Source organism: Cydia splendana, chromosome 7, assembly GCF_910591565.1.
Source record: "Cydia splendana chromosome 7, ilCydSple1.2, whole genome shotgun sequence".
NCBI lineage: Eukaryota > Metazoa > Arthropoda > Insecta > Lepidoptera > Tortricidae > Cydia > Cydia splendana.
In genome coordinates, this window is record NC_085966.1 from 11,745,700 (window position 1) to 11,770,616 (window position 24,917).

Sequence of the window (24,917 nt, forward strand, 5' to 3'; positions counted from 1 at the left end):
AAAATAAATAAAATAAATAAAATAAATAAAATAAATAAAATAAATAAAATAAATAAAATAAATAAAATAAATAAAATAAATAAAATAAATAAAATAAATAAAATAAATAAAATAAATAAAATAAATAAAATAAATAAAATAAATAAAATAAATAAAATAAATAAAATAAATAAAATAAATAAAATAAATAAAATAAATAAAATAAATAAAATAAATAAAATAAATAAAATAAATAAAATAAATAAAATAAATAAAATAAATAAAATAAATAAAATAAATAAAATAAATAAAATAAATAAAATAAATAAAATAAATAAAATAAATAAAATAAATAAAATAAATAAAATAAATAAAATAAATAAAATAAATAAAATAAATAAAATAAATAAAATAAATAAAATAAATAAAATAAATAAAATAAATAAAATAAATAAAATAAATAAAATAAATAAAATAAATAAAATAAATAAAATAAATAAAATAAATAAAATAAATAAAATAAATAAAATAAATTAAATTAATTAAATTAATTAAACAAATACAACAAATTAAACTAATTAAATAAATGAAATAAATTAAATAAATTAATTAAATTAAATAATTTAAATAAATTCATAAAAATAAATAAATTCAACAAATTCAAAAAATTAAATCAATTAAATAAATAAATTAAATTAAATAAATTTAATAAGTAAAATCAATAAAATCAACAAAATATAAATAAAGTAAATAAAATAAACAAATTTTTTAGTATTTTTTTTTAGTTCTAACGGCACATCACTAAAACTACTTTAATGTAGCAAACCAGTAAGCAACCGATAATAAAGGTTACCATAACTGAATGAAAACCTGTTAAAAACCCTTAACAAAAACCCTATCGCGATGGGGTTTTGAGATTAACTCGGTTAAAGGTTAGGGTTACCGTTTCAATAAGGTTACCATTACAATCAGGTAACAGTATGATAGGGTTACCGAATGATACGGTAACCGAATCGATTGGGTTACCGAATTGATAGGATTAAGCGTAAAGAGGGGTTTTCCGGTCCTTGCTGTAGACGTACACTCACCTCTCGACAACCTCATAGCCACTCCATAGTGTTGCCCTATTTTTGCACTGTGCGTGCGACCGTTGTGGGCGCTCAATGAGTTGGCGAGTCACCTTTCAAAGTTACATGCAAGTCTCCTCTCATAGCCCATTATCCAGTCCATCAAACGTATAAATCTTTAACCTACCTTAAGCCCTGGTGCAAAGACTAGCCTTTACACCTGGCGGGGACCATCTCCGGATGTATCATATTGTGCGTTCGGGGATGGTATCCCCCACGTGTATTAGGGTGGAGCGAAATCCAAAATTCTTGAATATAGCAATGGAACCCCTCTAAAAGGATGTCTAATTTTTTATTATTTAAGAGAAAAATAATTAAAAAAATATTGGTATATACTTTTAGCCCTCTACTATTCGATTATATATAGCAATATATGTATATTTTTAATAAATTTAATTTATGCTTATTTTTTTTAAAACAAGTTTTATTCATTAAATAACATCATTTTCATACAGATATACTCGATTCCTATACTTATTTTTGTTTATAACGTATATTTTTATCACACGGTAAAACCACGTAAATAGGGGTTTTATGGAAAATGCCCTTTAACCCGGATATTGTGCACAAATTGGAGTTTACAACCCATAACAGAATCGTGAAAACTATTTTGAACATGATAAGATAATAAAAAGAATACTAATATAAGTATATATATGCCTAACATACGTGTGAACATGACCCAAAAAGGGCATAAGCGACGTCGAAGGGCGAAATTTGACGCTTTTTTAAACATATAAGTAACCCTTTTTTTGCAGTAAAATGATACTTTTCGTAATCAATAACATCGTTACTTTGACACAAGAATGTCTAAAAAAAATTACTCATATATTTTTTTCTACACTAGCATTTTCCTCGTTTTGCATGAAATTGCTGTTTAATATGAAATTTTGAAATTATATTATTGCATAAATATTGAAAAATGCACTAAAATTTTGGTAATAACTTATTATACGCTTATTAAGTATTATATAATTTCAATAAAATGTACACATATTAGTGAAATAGTATATTTTAATAATTGATGAAAATTTACCCTTATTAATTTCTTTAGCGGCCGAGTAGAGGGCTAAAAGTAGTGTTGATTTTGAAACTTGATATAATCACTATAATCTACATGACAAACTGCAACTTTTGGTACCGGTTCCACATTGATGATCAAATTTTTATTTTTTTCCATACAACGATGCTCCACCCTAACGTGTATCCCTTGCTTCTATAGATTAATCTCTCTTAAAGGGCCTCTGTGCTGTTATAGTGCGACATAAAATAAACTGGAACTGAAAAAATTCAATACTAAATTGTTGCCATGTTTAAGCATTTTACCTCAAAAATGTGACTGTTACGTAGGAAGTGGCGCCCACAAAAATGTTCTACAATTTCTTGTCAGACTATAGCTTCTGCCCAACGCATGCCTGCCAAGGGTTCGGAAACCCACGGTTCCGAGATATGGTAAGACAATACAAAGAAATACAACATTTTGTTTGTTATTATTGTGTCATATCCATATTACAGCTACATACTGTCTATTGTAGCCTACATAGCTGTAAGATAAAAATATGTATGCAGAATCGTCCGCAATATTGAACTTAATGGTGGCAGGGAAATGAAATCAGAAACTTTCGACATGTCTAACTTTTTTATCGCCTAGTTAAAAACTCGTAGTTAGGAAACGTGCTCTGCAAACTTTTCCTTTTATTAGGTGAATTATGATAGTTATTAAATTTGATATCCGTTGTAATATTGGGAGTTCTTTTCTTTTTTATGTGATTTTGAACTATGAAACTATCATCGCCAACTGCATGTTTCAAAGTTCTCAGCTACAACGGACTTTACTTTTGGAAAGCGTACAAAGTTCCTCTACAGATAAAAGTGTCACATTATAAATTTTACATTGTGATAAGAAGTACCTATTATAGCTAAACACAATAGTAGGCTTTGAGACAAATACAGAATACATTTTATGTTTAATTCAAAGTTATTATTATGCATTGTGAACAATAAGAGAAAAGCCCTTTAAATACATTATTTCTGCAGAGTTTATATAAAGAGACAGTCGAATTAGATTTATTCTAAATGAGTCCTTTTATATTCATTTTGAGTAAACCGTAACTTTTTGCTAGCGGAACGAAAAAGCTGGACAGAAACCCTCATTTAGTTGCAAATTTTGTGCACAAAATCTTCATTTTTAAGTTTTTGGTATGAATTCGCTTAATTTTTCGCTTATGTTGCAGGTTAATGACGTTTCGGTGGAGAATGCCCCTCATTCTGTAGCCGTTGACGCTCTACAAAAGGCTGGAAATGTTGTAAGATTAGTAAGTGGACACTTTATTTTATTTATCTTAAAATAGGGTATTTTCCTACTAGTCAAATCACTTACTTTTTTATAACCGTAAAACGGGGTGAAAAGACACGATTTTCAACTTCAAGGACGATTTTCGCCAATAATCCAAATGATAAAAGTAATAATTTTGATATCATTTTTTGAGTCTTCGTTAGTTCTTCAATTTTGCATTTGTGAAATAAATTTTTACCAATCCAATTCAGAGAAAATCCAAGAAAACTACCTGTTTTCTCCGTATCCTTAAAACGGGGTCGATAGACACAAGAAAGGGGTGAATAGAAATATTAAGTTTTACTTGTCATAGGCATCGAATTTGGTCACTATTATGTGGATACTCTATTGGCAAATGGGATATATATCTGTTAAACAGCTATTTGACACAAAATTATTTTTTCGTGTCTTTTAACCCCCAAGGCGTGTCTTTACACCCCTTTGTTGTATCTAATCACCCCCTATGGCGTAACTGTTCACCCCATATGCGTGTCCACTGACCCCTTTATCACGTAAATTTGCTTATTATTGGTTTTTTGCAAAAAAATGCTTTATTATAGAGAAAATTAGTGATATTATTTATTATTTAGGTACTACAGATACTATATTACCAGGTTAGCTAACTTTTACTTAGTTAATGTCAAAGCATTTACCGCTAGAACAAAGTTCAGACAGGCTTCATTTCTTACCTCGGCGAGACCTTACTTTAGAGTCAAAAAAATCTAACTTTTAGGCAGTTTGATTAAGTTCTTTTGGTATCAATGTAGAGAATAAATAGTCTACTATATACGCATTCCAAAAAATCTAATTTTAGAGATGTACGTTTTTAAATATAACAACTTGAAAGAAAAAGTTCAAAATTTATCTATTCACCCCGCGATTTCTGTTCACCCCGTTTTACGGAACTATCAAAACGATTTGCTAGTATGGAATTTATATGAAACATTACATAGTGACGTCACGGTCAACTCACCTACTTTTTATATTTCTATCCGATTTATTAAATAGAACTTTTTTAAATCATTTATTTACATACAATATATATACAGTGGTACTACTAAACGAAATTATTAACTAGCTTAAATCTAAAATAGGCCCCTGAGGCATTGTACCAAGGATGCTGGCGGCATTTCCTCGCTGTATCGCAATGCTGATACGTTGTGCGAGATAGCCGCCAGCTCTTCGGTCACGAGTTACGTCAACCAGACGCTTCGCGATTTCTGCAAACAACTTATGCGCGCTGGGACCCCATTGTTACGTTTTAAAGTTTCGGCGCATTCCGCCGCCCCGTCCGCTTTTACATTAGTCCGTTGGAGGTGGGATGGTGCCAGTGTGTCTACGCAGGTAGCATCCCACACTAACATCCGTCCCAAGCTCCAAGGAACTAAGGACACCCCATCGGGCCTCTTGCCATCATCGCTGATAATGCCAGTCGGCTCAAGAAGAGCAAGCACATTGATGGTGGCAAGAGACCGACGGATTATGTCATTATGCGACGCATGTCTCGAAAAACGGCCTGCACTTTTTTGACAAGATAATCTGTGGTGTCCCAGTCGGTCCACGTCCGTGCCACAAGAGCATATGTGTGGCGTACACACCGAAACCCCGAGTCGCAAACCAGTCGCCAGTCTAAGGGAGGCCGGATCCAAGAAAGTACCAGTAATGGGCGAAGGATGGGCATGTAGCCAGTAACAGAATAATAGAACTTGTGTTTAAAAATAACTCCTACCTGTGTTTTTCTAATAATTATCTGGTGCTTTATTTCATGCATGGTGTAAAATAATTTATTTTAAATACAGTATAATACCCTATTGGAACTATTAAATTGCTTGTATGTCACAATTTAATTCTATATATAGTACGTTGCAATAATTCCGCGTAAAACCTTATTATGACTAAGAGTGTACCGAAGAACTCGGAACATTAGGATGAAATAACATGTTTGTAATCGTCCCCATCGTTGTTTCGTACAGAGACACATAGCATTTTTTTTCTTTAAGGTGATATATCAAAATACAAGACTCAACTCAAATGCTCGTTTATCCATTCAAGAGCTTTTTTTCTTTAAGAATTCCCAGAATTCGAACATGGCTGACCCCGCGTGTCCTGGTGCATATTGCGATAACCTGAGTATTTCGATAATTTTGGCTGCTATTCATCACAACATTTTTAATTTTCCCCGGTCTACCCTATTTAAATAAGCGTAATGATGTTCCACCCTAACTAATCCTATATAAAAATAAACTTACACCCACCCGTACACAGAACCTTCTGCTTTGTGAAGTCAGTAAAATACCTAAGGTGTATTCGGGTATTACCGAATGTCGGATAATTCCGAAATTCAGATGAAAATCACCCTTAATTCCATCATAATAAAAGTCTCTTTTCGGAATTATCCGACAGTTTTCGACATTCGGAATTACCCGAGTAAACCTTATATACCAAATTCTCATTTGTTGCCAAAAAGAGTTGACATGCAAACTACTTGGCTGTATGTTTAAGTTTATATATGAGCATCTTGTTTAATATTGTAAACGCATCCCACCATTCGCAGATATCTTTGTTACATCACATTCAGGCTAGCACGATATGCGTTCTCGCGCGCGAGTCCATCCATACTTGACGCGCTAAATGTATGAAGTCGCACCTAAGAACGCAACTCATGCTAGCAGGTCTGTTGTACAAGTATGTTTTAGATTGCATAACTGTAACAGGTCACCGGGTGTCTCAAACCCTGCAAGTCATGCATAATTTATCGCTCCCAATAGTGTGCAGGCATGTACTAGCAACCAGGTTCCGATTTCCGATACCGAATAATTTATGAACTACGAGTAGGCAGCACCTTTAATCAGAAAGGGAAGGTTTGGATACGAAGTCACATTTTACAAATTCTGACACTAAAACATATATGTATACAAAAAACGTACCTCTAGCAAAGATAATTTAGACTAGATGATAGGCCAAAGGTATGGTGCCATATTTTCGAACAATGGCGCCATACCTTTGGCATACTCTCGAGTAGATGACGATACTTTATGACATTTAATACACGATATTATCCGTAACAATGATGTCAAAGTTTACAATACAATAGAAATCTTACAATCTACAATATAATACAATACAATACAATACAAATCCAAAAATTACTAAAGTCTTAACCTAAACTAACAACTAACAAAACAAAAACTATTCACAAAATTCGTTCTGAGTCCCTCCAGATGCAAAGGAGCCCATCACGCTCGCCGCGTTGCCACGTTCAACCGCGATGGACAACCTTTGCATAAGGAACGACCCGGAGCGAGGGTCATGACCACCCTCTCTCAAACCCCTGCCCACTTCCCCAATAAAACTTGGCCTCAATAAGACTTGGCCTCGGCACACCACACATATCAGTGAAAGAATAAGGATCAAAGTCAAATGGAGTTCTAAAAGTATTAATCTTTGATATTATATTCTAAAAGTATAATTTACTTTGACAATATTCCTCTATTTCAAATTCTCTTTGCCTCTAGGTATATTTGATTTTTGTTTCTATAAATAGTTAACGGCCTCCTAACCTAGTCGGTAAAGATCCTGCTTACAAAGCTGGAGATCTCGTGTGACAAGGACATTTAAATTCAAAACACTTCCTACAAAACAAGTTTGACAGCGATTCAGGGACGAATCATATTTCCCCATTCTAATTTCAAGTAATTTTCGTATCTGTGGTTGTGCACGCAAAGGAACGTTAGTTCTGCCAACCCTAATATTATTTTATTGTAAGTAATAATAATATTTATATTGTAAGTATATATTCTTGTAAACTTCGAGCACCTCTGCCATTTTCTAGGTAAGATTACAGTACACTAATATCTAATGGGGTCGATCCCCGATGTGGTAATTTATATAAGTTATGTTTGTAGGTTCAATGGTACATGATTGATTTTCATTCTCATTCTTCTTAATTTGGATGGCCGTTGTAGCAATTTGTCTCCACTTCATCTGATGGCAACATTCCAAATACACACTTAGATTCCGTTATCTATCAGCGGTTTATGTAGATAGGTAGCTTACTTTATTCTGACATTTACTTATCACCAACAGCGGGTTCGTCGAGCCCGGCGCCCGCGAGTGGTCACACTGTGGCGAGGGGCGCGAGGCCTCGGTCTCGGCATCGCAGGCGGAGCGGACGACGCTGCGGGCGGCGGAGGCGTTTTCGTGTCGCACATCGCGGTCGGCGGCGCGGCGCACCACGACGGCAGACTGAGGCTAGGTGATAAGATATTGGCTGTTAGGGATGAAGATGTAAGTATTTTTTATATCTTTTATTTATAAAAAATATATATACAGTATTATTACTAAATGAAATTAATAACTAGCTTAAATCTAAAATAGTCCTTTGAGGCATTGTACCAAGGATGCGGGCGGCATTTCTTCGCTGTATCGCAATGCTGATACGTTGTGCGAGGTAGCCGCTAGCTCTTCGGTCACCGGTTACGTCAATTATTTATAGGTCGTCCGCTAAAAGACTGTAACTATATCACAGAATAAATAATAGTACTAGGTACAGAAGACTCACTCTCTAACAAAACGCGTCTGTTACGATCAGCACAGATATGGCCGCTAGGTGGCGACAGCGCCACGCGCGGCTTATGGCTTTCCCCAAAATTGGTGTGGAACGGATGTACTTTTAGCTACCTGTAGCAAAGCGACGAAATCGCGGAGTGAGCCACGCCTGCCTATATGCATTTACATAAGTATTTGTATAATATCGTTGTCTGAGTCCATAACACAACACAAGCCTTCTTGAGCTTACTGTGGAGCTTAGTGGATGTGTGTAGAACGTCCTTTATTATTTATTTATAACATAGGTAATATATTATAGATTACATACTTTAAAACATAAAAATTAGTTAAGTGTATGCTTGTAAAATTAAGAAAATACAAGAAAAAAATGATTATTCATATTGTCAGACTTACAATGTAAATAAAAAGCTTAATGCTCATTTAATTAGGTGTTTGCAAGAAATTTTTATACAAAAGGAATAAGTACTCTCAAAAAAGTCAATTACTGCTATATAAAATGAAGGTATTCTATTTTTATTAAGATATTTCGCTGGTTAAGGAGTATAAGGAGGAAGGAGGAAAACGTGCCCAGCGAGCGGCACGTGCCCCGTACTTTTATAAACGTTGACATGGAGTTTCTTTAAGTATTTTGCATGAAATTTCCATTTTTATTTATTAACATAATTTAACATGTTCTCCTACTTAATATTCTTCAGTGAGTAAAAAAATCACCACGGAAAAATCTATAATAATATTAATAATCTAATAAAAATATTAGCATAGTAACTAATTTGTTAAGCCGTGGCAACAATCTATCAATAGGGGATATTACTGCAATGTTCTGCCGCCAGAGTGCAGCACTACCGACTCAGTAAATTCATAGACTAACTTATACATACTGTGCCTTATACTGTTTTTTGACAAGTTTTCACAGACAATAAAATATGACATTGATGCATCAAGGCGGTTTGTTAACAAGGGCCTACCGGTAAACGCGAAAATCGAAATTTAGTTATCTGCCTCTTTATCGCTCGAATATGCGAGAGTGATAGAGAGATTAGATAGGTAACGAAATTTCGATTTTTTTGTATCGCGGTAGGCCATGTGATTGACGTGACGTGTGATGTGTCAATGTGGTTTGTTTACTGTATGTGCCACAAAGGTGCTACCTACGCAGAGCTTTGCCTAATATTCCCTATTGCCACTTCATTTACTTAGGTACCATAAAGGACGAAAAGAAGGCACGGTACGTTTTTAAACTGTTTTATTTAGCTTGACCCCGTATATACCTAAATTCTTTGTATATATTTAAATATATATACAAATATATATGGACCATCAAATCTTGCAATCGATTTTTCGGGCACTTCTAGTTAACCGATTTTGATGAAATTTGGTATGAGTATCAGGTCCCCGTGACAGTGACTTTTTATAATATTTTCAACCTTGGATCTTCAAATCCTGATGCTGCAGAGACACTGCTTACCTTACCCGAGAGTCGTAAAGATTTGCTAATTTAACTATATTATTGTTGCTATGAAACAAATCCTTAGTGACTTAATACTGACCTCGTCAGTTCTGTTGCTGCAAGTTTACTGCCTGCCTTAACCGCCACGATTGATAAAGTTCTGATTTCAAAGTAGGATTTAAAGTATTGGACAGGGGCATTTGCATTTAATAATGACCTCCAACTCCTCAGTCGTGATGATGCAAGATTACTGCCTGCCATAACCGACAGGTTGGTGAATGTGTCAATTTTAAAGTAGTGCGTTAATTTTAGGTAGAGGCAGAGTCGTGTTCAATGCGCGCAGCGACATAGACGCATTGATGTGTAATTAAATTATTTAATTGCGAAATTAGCGCGGCTCGGCCGCCGCTGGTAAATCGACGCGATGAGTGACTCCGAACAGAGTCAACCCATCGTGAATGAGTTCCTCGCCTTTCTGCAACTAAAAAATAAGCTGGTGCAGGAAGGAGCGATGGATGCGGTGACTGCTGTCCAGATGAATTCGCGTGCGTCGAGTTTCACCGTGGAAGACATCTGTGCAGCGAAGCAAGTGCTATGCCATTCCCTTGGGATCGTTGGCACCTATGTACCTCACCGGAGAGGGGATGAAGCCGGGAAGAAGTCCCTCGAGGATATAATGAAAATCCTAAGGGAAAACAAGGATCGGATTCCGGAGTTTGTGGCGACGGGTGTCCCAATCCTGCCGTCGTGTGCCCCGGATAATGTCGACGTTCGCAGCTTGTTTAAGGAAATCGTGGCCCTTAATACAAGATTAGCCGAAGTTATTATGAAGTTTGAAGCTAGCCTAGTCACTATCGCCGAGTTACGCGACGAAATCACATGTTTGCGGAATGCTCCAACTCGGTCGGCGGTTTCAAATTTCAAGAGCGATTATCGACCTGACACTGGAGTCGAGTCGGTTAGTTTACGTGTTGCTGACACTGTAAAATGTGTCGCACGCGCCGCTGCACCGCCCGCGCACCCCCCGCGCGCGCGACCGCCTCCTGTCCCCTCGAAGTCACGTCAGCGTGCTTATGCTGACGTCGCCGGTCAGCCTGTCGCAGCTAACCGGGTCAACGCGCCTTCTAAGGCGTGTGAATCACGGGCTCCCCTTTTGGAGAAGTCCTCCCGCACCAATGTGGATAAGGAGGGATTCACACTGGTGGAAAGGAAGAACAAGGTGCGCAGGGCGCCCCGTAAGACTCTGTGTGGCACTGCGGAACCGGTTAATTCTGGTTTACGAATTGCGACACCGAGTAAGGCGCTCTACGTGTCTCGCCTGCATTACTCCGCCGGGGCCGACGAGGTGGTGGAGTACGTCCGCCGGAAGACTGGCTACACGCTGAGGGTGCACCAGCTACAGTCGCGTCACTATGTGCACTTCAGTTCATTTGTGGTGCGCGTGCCGCGGCCGCTGCAGGACACCATCGCAAGCGCGGACTTCTGGCCGAAGGGTGTGGTGTTTCGGAGATTCCGGGGCAACCTGCCGAAACCTACACCAACTCAGACGACGCAACGGAGCCACGCTGTTACGTCGTCGCCCAAATTTAATGTTTAATTTGTGTTTGGTTTTTATTTGTAGTTTTGTTGTTGTTTTCTTGTATTCTTATTTTGTAGTTTCACAGTGCCTTAGTTTTTACTGTAATGCTGTGTCACTTATTTGAGTAATAAATAAATAAATAAATTTACGTTTCATATTGACCTCCCAACTCATCAGTTCTGATGCTGCAAAGTTACTGCCTGCCTTAAACCCCAGAATACATACTTATATAATGTTCTGATTTCAAAATAGGATTTAAAGTATTGAGCAGGGGCATTTGCATTTAATATTTACCTTCAACTACTCAGTTGTGATGATGCAAGGTAACTGCCTACCATAATTGACCGGTTGGTGATTGTGCAAAATTTAAAGTAGTGCTGTAAGTTTTAGGTAGAGGCATTTATGTTTCATAATGACCTCCCACTCATGAGTTCTGATGCTGCAGGGTTACTGCCTGCCTTAACCACCAAGATTAATAAAGTTCTGATTGCAAAGTAGGATTTAAAGTATTGGACAGGGGCATTTGCGGTTTACCCTTGAATTGCCGACAGACATTTCATCGAATGTTATTTCGAAGACAACGTTTCAAGTATTTTCATTTCATCGACAAGTTATTGCGTCGAAGAATCGATACTAGTAAATTTAAATCGGGGACTTTTAATTGGTACTTGAGTTATTTTGTATATAGTTTATATCGTGGTATTTCTTTACGGATTTTCTTATTTCATTTTGGATTGTATTTAATAAAATTTATTACGCGTAAAATTATTTCATTTTGTAATATTTCGTTAACGAAACTAAACGCAATCACGTCAGTCGGCTCACTCTGCGCGATTATAGCAATGTGCTCTAATTTTGAAGATATAATTTTACAAGGCTGCCATTTTCATGTTGGGCAAATTATAAATATATTGGTAACAATAATTTTACTTACTAAGCCGTTCATTTCTGTGTAGGGTCGCAGTTCTAACCTAACCTAAACCTACTTTGAAAGCCGTTCGTTTCTGTGTGGGATCGCAGTTCTAACCTAACCTAAACCTAATTTGAAAGCCGTTTGTTTCTGTGTGGGGTCGCAGTTCTAACCTAACCTAAACCTACTTTGAAAGCCGTTCGTTTCTGTGTAGGGTCGCAATTCTAACCTAACCTAAACCTACTTTAAAAGCCGTTCGTTTCTGTGTGGGGTCGCAGTTCTAACCTAACCTAAACCTACTTTGAAAGCAGTTCGTTTCTGTGTGGGGTCGCAGTTCTAACCTAACCTAAACCGACTTTGATAGCCGTTCGTTTCTGTGTGGGGTCGCAGTTCTAACATTAACCTAAATCTAAAATTCTTACAACAGAAAAATGTATAAATGTGTAGTACGACATATAAAAATGTATTAAAGTAATACGTCGAACAAATGAATTGCAATGTTTAGTAGTTGTGCCAATTAAAATAATTTGAAACGAATTAGCGATCAAGTAATATTCGTTGAATAGTATTTCTACGCACTAAGAAATAAATAGTATATGAAACAAATTAACGCCAAACAATATTACTAGTACTAACGTTTCGATGAATCGTTGTCGATGAAATAATATTCGATGAAAAGTTTGACGGCAAAACAAGGGTACACCGGCATTTGCATTTAATAATGACCTCCAACTCCTCAGTCGTGATGATGCAAGATTACTGCCTGCCATAACCGACAGGTTTGTGAATGTGTCAATTTTATAATAGTGCGTTAATTTTAGGTAGAGGCATTTACGTTTCATATTGACCTCCCAACTCATCAGTTCTGATGCTGCAGAGTTACTGCCTGCCTTAAACCGCAGGATAGATAATGTTCTGATTTCAAAATAGGATTTAAAGTATTGAGCAGGGGCATTTGCATTTAATAATTACCTTCAACTCCTCAGTTGTGATGATGCAAGGTAACTGCCTACCATAATGGACCGGTTGGTGATTGTGTAAAATTTAAAGTAGTGCTGTAAGTTTTCGGTAGAGGCATTTACGTTTCATAATGACCTCCCACTCATGAGTTCTGATGCTGCAGGGTTACTGCCTGCCTTAACCACCAAGATTGATAAAGTTCTGATTTCAAAGTAGGATTTAAAGTATTGGACAGAGGCATTTGCATTTAAAAATGACCTCTAACTCCTCATTCATGATGATGCAAGGTGGCCTGCCCACACTAACCCCTAGCTTGGAAAATAATTATGCGAAGTTCTAAGTTGTAATAATTTTAGTATGAGGGTGCCGAAGAAAGTTAAGTTCTGTGTTTAGCACTAACCTTCCGGACGCTTTGGGCCTTAAACCTTACGCGGAGCTCTGCTTTCGGCCTTCGCATTGAGATTGAGACACTTGTACTATTGTTCTGTGTTTGAGTAATAACCTTCCAGACGCTTCGGGCCTTCAGCCCTACGCGAAGCTCGGCCTTTGGCCTTCGCATTAAGACACATGTACTAATGTTCTGTATTTGCGCACTAATCTTCCGGAAGCTTCGGGTCTTCGGCCCTCGGAGCTCGGCCTTCGGCCTTCGCAAAAGACACGTACCATTGTTCAATGTTTGAACACTGACTTTGCGCACACATCAGGCCTTCGGCCCTACGCGGAACTCGGCCTTCGGTCTTTGCAATCAAGATATGTACCATTGTTCTATCTTTGATCACTAACCTTCCGGACGATTCGGGCCTTCAGCTCTACGCAGAGCTCGGTCTTCGGCCTTTGTATTTAGACACTTATACTTACTTTAGTGTTTGAGTAATAACCTTCCGAATGCTTCGGGCCTTCGGCCCTACACGGGGCTCGGCCTTCGGTCTTCGCAATAAAGACACTTGTACTATTATTCTGTGTTTGAGCACTGACCTTCCGAACGCTTAGGGCGTTCGGCCCTACGCGGAGGTCGGCCTTCGGCCTTCGCATTTGGATACTTATACTTTAGTTCTGTGTTTGAGTAATAACCTCCCGGACGCTTCGGGCCTTCGGCCCTACGCGGAGCTCGGCCTTCGGCCTTCGCAATACAGACAATTGTACTATTGTTCTGTGTTTGAGCACTGACCTTCCGGACGCTTCGGGCCTTCGGCCCTACGCGGAGGACGGCCTTCGGCCTTCGCAATTAAGACACTTGTACCATTGTTCTTTGTTCGAGCACTAACCTTCCGGACGCTTCGGGCCTTCGGCCCTACGCGGAGCTCGGCCTTCGGCCTTCGCAATACAGACACTTGTACCATTGTTCTTTGTTTGAGCACTAAACTCCCGGACGCTTCGGGCCTTCGGCCCTACGCGGAGCTCGGCCTTCGGCCTTCGCATTTAGACACTTATACTTTAGTCCTGTGTTTGAGCACTAACCTTCCGGACGCTTCGGGCCTTCGGACTAGGGCTTCCAATACCGGGATCCCGGGATCCCGAAATACCGGGATCCCATCTGTTTAACCGCATTTTTCAATACCGGTATTTTTAATGCAATACCGGGATCCCGGTATTTTCAAAAACAAGGAAAATGTGCCGATTATAACGTTTAAAATCCATTAAAATGATCAAATTCAGCTGTATCAAGAAGATTACTTGCCCATTTAATTAAAGAAGATCATTTAATTGAAACGAGATCCGTGCATATGCGTTAGATAAATATTTGGTGATGAATTCTGATGTTCAGGATATGATATTAATATAAGTCAGAGATATAAGTAGTTCTTAAAATTTTATCAAAAAGTAGAAAGATATGAATTGTAGTATGGCAAAGGAATTTTTGGTGCCAAATTTGAATATTTATTGCCTGGTTTATTAGGTTAACTAAAAATGTAACTGGTGAAGTCAACAAGACGGATATAGTAGTTGGTACATAACAAGGGATCAAAATGATATATTTCCGTCAAGGGCGTACATTGAATCCTGAGCGTAATGAGTAATGAGGGATTCAAGTGTTAACGCCCAAGACGAAATAATTTTGATTGCGCGTGACACATACTGCTTTTCACATCAACTATGAGGAAATTGTTATGTTCCAAAATATGTATTATTTAACAAAAAAAAAAATAATATGCAAGAAAGAAAAAATCGTGTCCTAGAACAGAAAAGTACAACTTTGATCCCTCCTAGCGGGGAAGAAAAAGCCCTGTTTCGAATAGGTGATGTGAAAAAATCATTGCCAACCTGGAGGGTGAAATGATAATTATTGCAGATGGCGATTATTGTTTAATATCCTGAGCTAAGGACATACATATCTGGTGTTACAGTGAGCCTTTTTTAATAAAACTCAAAAAATTTAAGCGATTCATAGTAAATACCGGGATCCCGGGATCCCGGTATTGATGAAGACAGTTCCGGTATTAATACCGGTATTGAAAGAAGTCCGGTATTTGGAAGCTCTACTTCGGACCTACGCGGAGCTCGGCCTTCGGCCTTCGCAATTAAGACACTTGTACCATTGTTCTTTGTTTGAGCACTAACCTCCCGGACGCTTCGGGCGTTTGGCCCTACGCGGAGGTCGGCCTTCGGCCTTTACAATAAAGACACTTGTACCATTGTTCTGTGTTTGAGCACTGAAAATACTAACTGTAAATAATCCGATTTTGCCCCCTAGTAGTAAGATAAATAACAATTGTCATCTTGCAGCGAATGCGTTTTTATTTTAGTCTGAGAAAAAAGTCGATTAATACTTAAATCACTAACATAGTGTCGAAAAGTGGCGTTAAAAACTTTAAAATCCGACTCGACAAGACTACATTGCTACCCGTCTTGCCATATAGGAAGTATATAGGACTCCGATTAGTATAATAATTTTGATTTTCTAGTTTTTGGTACACTTTCTGATTAAAATAAAACCGTTTAACTTAAAACTTTTTTAACTTAATTTTATTTGGAGGCGAGACCGCAGCCTATTATATTATGTTATATTTAGGTATGAGTATTTTTACAAGCTTTTTAACTTGGTCTGTTAGTGTGAGTCAAATCTTGGAAGCTAAATTTGACTCACTTCGCGATTTCCGATTGTGCTGAAAATTTGCATACATATGTAAGTCGGGTGACAACGCAATATTACGGTACCATCGAGGTGATCTGATGATGGAGACAGGTGGGCATAGGAACTCTGTTATGAAACAACGCAACCTAATTGTGTTTGGGGTTTTAGAATTGTCTCGATGAGTATTCGTTGTAAGAAAAGTACAGTCAGCGAGAAAATCATGTATCTACTATGAATTTTTTGCCAAAAACTTATTTATTGTCTAGTGCGTCTTGTAACAAAATTTATAACTGTGTATTATGAATTTGTCCAGGGTATAGAAACGTCACTAATAGGGGCGACCCACGCGCAAGCCGTGACAGCCCTGCGGAGCACAGGCGAACAGGTGACGCTGGTCGTGCTGCCCGCTGGCTCCTTTCCGCCCGTTGCCAGAACAGCTCCGCTTTATTCTAGTAAGCGCACCCTTTTTTACGAACCAAATTTTGTATGTAGCCTTGAAGCATACCTAAATTTATAATACGCTTAAGAGCAATAAATGTACTTTTATTAACATTCTATACACGCAGCAGTGCGGGTGAACGGAACACGGCGTAAATTTGAATATATGATTTCACATAAGATAGCATAGCGTATTGAAATATGGCTAATTTGCAACCTACGTCGCAGAAAGTGAGCAAAATTAGGTTTTTAAAGATCCAACTTGGAGTTTTTCACTCATTTTTTTTCCGTGGTAAAGTATACAAAGCAAGTTAACATATTGAGTTAGATTTCTTTGTTTTAATTATAGACTATTTGAGGAGTGTATTTTCAAACGGGCTTATTTTTGTATGGTTTTCATATTAAAATAAGCCCTTTTGAAAAGACACTCCTCATTTAAGAAAAATTACTGTTTTTTTAACATAGGTACTTGCGTTCCCTAAATCTAACCAAGTACCTATAACACGTACGTAAAATATAAACAGTAAATACAAAATATATGCTGCCTAGATACGCCGCTAGACGCTATCTAGAGTTCTAGACTATACGCTCCTTGAAGTTCCGGTATGACCTCGAATAAAACGGGTTATCTTTAACTGTAGCGAGGGGATAAGAGTGACTATACTGTATGTCATAAATGATAATTACACTTGTTACTACTGATCTTATGACTGTCACAGCATAATTTACTGAAACAAATGGAACATCAAGCAGTTAATTCTTCATTTTAAAATAATGAGCATGCAGACACTAACGGAATAAGGAATTTAATCTTCATTTGTCCGCACAGCTAAAACTCAAGCCACGTCGTGTTCCACGCTTCATGAACTTTTGGAAGAGGAGCCGAGTGAAATCCCGAGGTACTAGCCCGCTTTTGTTTCTGCGCACGTTTCATTTCGCCAGAATAGAAGTCATTTGACGTACCTTGACTTGAGGCGTGAAATTGGCGTAAATTACCGTCAGTAATATTTAAACCGCCATTGCTTAAAATAATCAAAAGATTTTATCTCAGACTTTATTTTAGTATGAAATTATTTGTGTGATTACGTGACAATCGACATGCTGACATAACTTTACACAGTAAAGAGACTTTCTAAGATTTTAGAATTAGATATTACTTGAATACATAATATACCTACATAATATGTCATTAAATGAAAGGCAGATAAATGTCGATTTATTGGTAGATGAATATCCTAAATTCTGGACAAAAACATGTTTGTTCCATAGTATCAAATCGATTATTCCATTTAATTATATTTTGATTTCTCACCGGGGTCTCCAAACTTTTGAACCCGAGGGTGACGACCAGGCCACTGCCTCACTTTCGCGGGCCGTAGTTTGGATAAACCCCTGCTGATCGACAGATCAGCTTTGATCAGATTTATGTGATAATAAACATCAATATGATATTAATACTAACAAACTGTAGCAAGTTCACAAGTCAAGGTACTGAACATACCATTTCTACTGTTGTTTCACTCTACAGTATACGCTAACGTGTTGCCAGTGTTACCACCGTCGCTTGGCACTAAGTCAAAAACTATAAAACGTTAACTCGCAACCCCTTTTTGGCAAGAACGTATCGCGTATGCCTGGTGTTACAACAAACGCGATTAAATATATAGAAAATGCTTAAGCTGAAAATATAAAATAGAAGCTGATGTTGTAGTAGGAGGCACTTATGATATGATTTGTTTTAAGCTTTATAAAAGTTGTTCCAAATCCCATATTGCGAAATAAATAAGATCAAGACCTGACTTGGAAATAGATCTAGTTTTCAACTTAAAGTAATCAGCAGAAGTCTCTTTTTTAAGATGGGCTGAAAGAAGGCTTTATTCGGAATTATGTACCTATTATGAGTCATTATGCGAACATGTGAAATGTTTTTATTCGAATTCCATAAAAAGTCCTACAAACAACAAATGCGTTGACAATCCCTTTTTCAAATCGTAAGAACATTTTGTTTAATACAAAAATCGGACTGTTAAAAGTGAGTTATGGTAACATGTCATTTAAGGGTATTTTTTCTGCAGACAAAGAGTGCCGCTCGCTGGGTACATGCAAAGCGTTTTATCCTGATTAAAGGAACTTTTGTGCGGGCCAAGAAAAAAATATCCGCAATAAAGTTCAGTGCAGTTTCAAGCTCGTGTCAAGTCGTGTCTATAGTGGCTATTTTTATAACCTTTCTAATTCCTATACTGAGCAGTTGATCAGACCCGTTATGAAAATTTGGTAAAGAAAAAAAGAAATATGACATTTGTTGATAGAGTTTACTTTCCCCGTCAAATATTGGGTTCAAAATGGTTTTACGTACATATTTAACGTCAAGACTTGCTTTCAATTAAAGTACAATATATAATCCACACCCACATAATCGTACACCAAGTCAGACGACGCAACGGAGCCACGCTGCTACGTCGGCGCCAAAATCGAATGTTTAATTTGTCTTTGAATTTCATTTGTAGTTTTTATTTCGTTTCCTTGTATTTTATCTTATCTTGTAGTTTCACAGTGCCTTGGTTTTTACTGTAATGCTGTGTCACATATTTGTGTAATTTATAAATAAATATTATAAAACGCAAACTTTATGCACGCGATTAACTCAAAAAAATAAAATAAAAAGCGAATATCTAGTATAATAATCGGGCTCGCAATTAATTGTAAGTATGTTGTACGCATGTAGGTCCATTAAGACTTCGGTGGCATGTGTCTATAATTTCGTTATTCATTCCTTGATTATGATTAGGTACATAATGTTGTTTTAGAAGCACATATTTTCAATGTTATTCCACTATCCTGAATGTATTCCCCTATTCTACAGTAATCCATAATAATATGGACACAAATAAATAATACCTATTTATAACTGGCCGAGTTCGTTGTTTGTTTACATTTTAATTTTTATGAAAAATTATGAAGATTTACCTATATTTTTTTTACCTATATTATATTAGTTTTTTTTTTTAAAGTGAGCAGAATCTAAGAAGTCTACACTTGAATTTTTGCTTTGAATCATGACACATAAACTAGTCTCGGCGCGTTTGAAGGTACCTAGTTACACACAGGAAGATCTTTCTTAAAATAAGATATAGGTACCTATGTAGAGCTGTGGCAACTACATTCTACCCAGTATGCAATGTAACTTCTAACAGAAACCAAATATGAATAGTTAATGAATTAAATGTTTCCGGGCGCTATCAAAGTATAAAGATATACAGGGATCGGGGTGCTAAAATTAAAGTTTTAATGGCATACATTTAGTTTGGGGACAATTTCTAAATTTGAAAGGACGTCTATCGCGCTTTAATTACAAGTTAATTTAGTCGTTGAGTTACGTACCGTGAATGGTTATTTTATATCGTGATAATATGGAGTAAGTAATTTATTTACGTTAAAGCAAATTTTGTATACAAACAAATATATACGTTAAATATTTTCAACTTCTACAAGATTTTAATGACTAAAATCGTGTAGTAGTTTAATGATTATGGCATATTCAATGCGACAGATATTTTAGTTATTTTATTTTCAAATGTATTCCCTGCAGCATACTGTACGTAGTTGTATGCGACGGATATAATCGGTTGATTTAGATTAATTTATATAGGTATTTTTAGGCCTAAAATATCGTAACAGGTATACCTATAGTATTTCTGTAACTGACCCATTTTTTTACTTTCTCCGATGCAGAATTTTCCGTACTATTTTCGCTATAATAATGTAAACGTTTCCGAGCATATAGGAGAAAAGACTGCAAATATCGTACAAATACTAATATTGAAGCAGCTTATGTTGCAACAAATGCCATTGATTTTACAAATATGTAGCACAATTTAAAAATTTAAAGTAATTTTATTAAGTACAATGGCAATTTGTAAAATTCTAACGATTTAAAGGAAAAGAGAAGAAAGAGAACAAGTCTAGTGTTGTTTGTTAATAAATTATAATTAATGCGTTTTACCCAAACCAGGTGCGTGCGAATGGTCCGACTAGTCCGTTCCGGGTCCCGACTCGGTATGGACATAGTCGGCGGCCTAGGCGGGGAAGCGGACACGGCGAGCGGTGTGGAAGACGATGCTTGCGGTGTCTTCGTGTCTGGAGTGTCGGCGGCCGGGGCAGCGTACGGCATGCTCTATCGAGGCGATAGGATACTGAGTGTTGACGGACGGGACTTGACGCGGGCCACGCATGAACAGGCTGCGGCGGCATTGAAGGTAAGTGGCAGTGGTTTCGGAAATGCATGGACATACATATATGTACTATTTTTAAACGCTGTAGCGCAATCTAAAGAAATTACACAATATGCATTGCTAGGATAATTTATACGCGTATTTAACAGAGTGTTCCGTGGCAGGTTTCCGATTTCGAAATTTGATAAACGAAAAAGTAAAACATATAATCCAAAACTATTTTTTATAAAAAGAAGATTAATGCGGAGTGAAATCTGGACAAAATGCAATGCCGTATACAGGGTGGAAAGGCACGACGATCCTTCCCGGAAGTATTAGGTCGTTTAAGTGATACAGAGACTATTGGTAATGGTAAGAATCGTTAATTGAGTAAAAAATAAAAATTGCAAAAATACTACTTTTTAACTGTGGTGATATAACCCTATAGCATGTGCACATGACGGCTAGATTAAGGATCTCCGTCGGGAAAGCTCGGGACTTTACACTTTTTTCCGATCGTTGACAGTATCGCAATGATGTATGAATGACGCATAAATGTCAAATAAATCAAATGCATGCAAAAATATTACAAACAATTTTATTACTTTCTTAGATAATTACTTTTTTCCAATATTTAATACTATCTTCTTTTCACATACGGTGTTCAAATGTAAGTACCTCCGTGTATTACAACGCCGCCGCAGCCCGTACCCGAGTATGTCGATGCACATGCGATATAGTGTATGCTCTTCGTCATTTATCCTCCGCAGAAAGCACCAATTAGCCTTTGTCTCATTTCGTCCGCAGTTTCACATTCCGTTTGGTTTGGTACACCATATCTTTTACACAGCTCCACAAATTTAAATAGCCACGAGCATCTAACATTTTTATTTGAAGAATATGACATTCAATAAGTATAGTTCAATGAAAATTTAATTTCAAACATCAGACGTCTTGTCTATTTCCTACCACGCAAGAAGGTTTGTTAGTTTGGTATTGAAGAAGTATTTATTCTTGATTTATTCTTAGTATTTCATTTTTGCAAGTTCATTTGGTGCAACTAACACAACCTACATGTAATTTTTTATTATTTTAAATAGATTCCAATTATTCGAAAATAATTTTGTGAAACGTGTTAAGAAACTAAAACCTTTTTATCAGTCAAGGAAACCAGAGATATTTATAAGACGATTGCGTACTTTTGAGTGGTTGTCAATGTCACCATTTGAACTGTCGTTGTAAACAATGTTGTGGTTAGTATTATTAATATTAAGGAATAACATAACTATTTCATTCAAGTATTGAACAAGTGGAACCACTAAGAAAGCGAAAATCCTGCAATGATTCTTACCGTGCTGTAAGCGGACCTAAAAATGGTTAGATGGCAACAAATTAGCATAATTTCCTGTCGAATACTGATTGTTTACAAGTAAGTTCATTGACCCTGTCACCTGTTAGGGTTAGAACAAAGTAGTTTTTTGCGTGGATGTTTAAAAGGTCATAATTTAGAAACGGTTGCCCATATTAACATAGTTTCTATGGAGAAAATATAGAGCTTAGGCTAAACTATCTCCCATTTCCGGAAAGGATCGTCGTGCCTTTCCACCCTGTATATGAAAACAACTGAACATGGTTATTTTAAATAAATTTTCATGTTCTTTAATAATGTATATAAATATAACAAAGTAACATGCAAGATAAAGTTTATTCAAATGCGAGATTTTTAACAGCAGTTATTGTAGTACTTTAAAGCCCTCGGTGTAGAAAACACAAATGTTGGCATTTTGTTTAGATACAATTTTATATTTCTTAGGAAAACTTGCTTAGTTAGGCTAAGTATGCATACATGTCAATAATTTGCATTTGATTTGTATTCTTCACTTCTCAGTGAGTTACAGCTATTTTTTTCTTTTTTATGTATTTATCTTATCCTTGACTTTATGATGCTTATTGACAACAGGTTTATCGATGTTTTTTTTTTCAAATAGGTACTCGTTTTGTGCCAGGCAGGCTTTAGCAAGATCTAAATAAAATATAAATTGGTCGATTGTTTTGGTAACTGGCCCCGAGTAAACTAAAAACTGAGTAAGAAAAGGATGTAGAGTAGTGAAGGTAATATTTTCACAGCAGTACTCCGGCGCAGCGGTGTCGATTGCGGCGCAGTACCAGCCGGAGCAGTACGAGCGGCTGCGCGCACGCATACGCGCGATCAACGCTGCCGCCGCCGCGTCGCCGCACGCGCACCGCCAAACTACCCACGTGCCCGTGCATCCTGATCTACACGCTGTATACCCAAGGTAGGCATGGTTTTGCTTACAAACAAACGTTTTCAGAAGATATAATATATCTCCCTAATGATGTATAACAGTAATGCATCATCATAATTCTGCGATCATATGCGGCGAATGTCGTACAATGCAGCCAGTAGAAATAATTTGGTATACACACAGACACATTACGAAATTAATTACGAACTACAATTAGGAAAATCACATTTCCCATTTCGAAATCACTACCTGAAGGTAAGGTGTAAGTCAACCTTAATAAGAAGCCAAATTATATGATTACGTACATCCTAATACAAAGTCGCTAAATGGCGACCTAATTCACAATACTTGGTATCGATTCGGTAAGTACGGCGATTAGAACCCGCTGTATAATATCAGAATATGATTAGCATAGATATTAAGCTCTCGACACGAGCAGAACGAGCGCAAAGGATTAGTGCGTGTGACCTCAAAATTAAGTGTCATACAAAAGTTTCTAATATAATTATAATTTAAGATAAGCTTCCACGGATTTAAATAAACTAGATACGGAATTGCTAAAGTTTTATATACATTCAACTAACTGTAATCATATCATTAAAGTCGAATGAGTCAAATTTATAGGTAACAAATACCATTTACATAAACATAAGACAGACATATGTACCTATCTACTTATTCATCTTTATAAATACACATATTAGGGTGGTCCTTATTTCTCATTTTTTGAAAAGTGAACGGGGCACCTCTTTAAATTGTTATTTAGTGTGAGTTAATTCCACGTTATTTTTATTTAATTTTTTTAACTAGTTTTAGAGGTCGCTACCGAAGGTCAAAGTTTTGAAAAATATGTAAAAAATAACAATGTTATGAATCAAGCCGACTAGTTATTCAAGCGGTCTTATTGTTAATTTTTTACTTGTTAAATGATTATCAAGTGCTGGAACCTACTAGCAAAACACTGACGCACCCCCCGCCCCCCTATCACACCCCTGTGACGCGAGCGCACGGGACGCTCTTCAGTCCATTTTCGTTCTTCTGACAGTGTGCACGTAATTTTCAAGCGTATCGTTCTGAAGTGTCGTAATGGCGTCTACAAGTAGTGGCGTACGCGTGTCAACGCGAAATACATCTAACGTCTGGCTTATAGGACAGTTAACACCAAATTTGAAGCAAACAAAATTACCCTCAATACGTGAAGTGCTTAGTTTGTTTTTTTACTTTAAAATCGACGAGAAAAGAACTGTAAGACGTTCTGCGACGGACACTGCCAATTATGTCTTGGCTATATGGCAAAAAGCTGCAATACCGACAAGATTAAAGAAGCATGTAATAGACAAAATTGAATATCACTTTAAAGAGTGGCAGAAACTTAAAAAAAAATAAAGAAAATGTTTCAAAACGCTCCGCTGTAACAGCCGATAAAGAACAAAAGTGGCAAAAACAAATAGACCAATTGTTCGATATTGCGCACGCGAATGCCTTAAATATGATGACCATCGAAGAAGACAAACAATTCTTATTGCAACAACGAGTAAATCGGGCAGGTTTTATGACCACTGTGGACAAAGAAAGTTTGCAGAGAGAGGCTTTGAACTTAAAGAAAGAAGAAAACCTTCAAAAACGCCGAAAACGCGAAGAACAAAGAATTAATGCTCTGCGAGGAATAAATAAGTTTTCATCTTCATCTAGCAGTGAAAATACTACGCCAACACCTGACATGAACCAGGAAGCAGGGCCTTTAACACTTCCAGCACCGCCACCACAAAAGCGAGGTAGAAAGGTTTTGATTAATGAAAACATAGCGGAGAGTCTTGATGCCGCTAAATTATCTGACAGAAAAGCTACTATCGTCTTATCATCTGTTTTGAAGAAAACGTGTAAAGAACCTCGAAAGTTTAATGTCAACCGTTCTTCGATTCGCCGGCAGCGGATGAAGCATCGTGAAACAATAGCAAATTGTTTAAAAACAGAATTCAAACCCGACTTACCCTTAACAATTCACTGGGATGGTAAACTTAT

General features: G+C 36.9%; 2 protein-coding genes across 5 annotated transcripts in view; one reads left to right on the plus strand and one right to left on the minus strand.

Moving 5' to 3' along the window:
• The window catches only part of LOC134792172 (cytochrome b5-related protein-like), a 526,347-nt gene that overhangs the window by 358,032 nt on the left and 143,398 nt on the right, over positions 1-24,917 (minus strand). The gene's annotated exons all lie outside the window — the stretch shown is intronic.
• Positions 1-24,917, plus strand: part of LOC134792169 (disks large homolog 2-like) — a 68,486-nt gene that overhangs the window by 39,351 nt on the left and 4,218 nt on the right. For 2 of the 4 annotated variants that reach the window (XM_063763404.1, XM_063763405.1), the window contains exons 5-10: positions 3,341-3,421; positions 7,528-7,728; positions 16,293-16,431; positions 17,247-17,316; positions 20,430-20,673; positions 22,756-22,925. In XM_063763404.1, the coding sequence (XP_063619474.1) occupies positions 3,341-3,421; positions 7,528-7,728; positions 16,293-16,431; positions 17,247-17,316; positions 20,430-20,673; positions 22,756-22,925 (905 nt within the window). Of the gene's footprint in view, positions 1-3,340; positions 3,422-7,527; positions 7,729-16,292; positions 16,432-17,246; positions 17,317-20,429; positions 20,674-22,755; positions 22,930-24,917 lie in introns of those variants that run through there. The other 2 variants (XM_063763406.1, XM_063763407.1) reach the window with 2 other exon arrangements.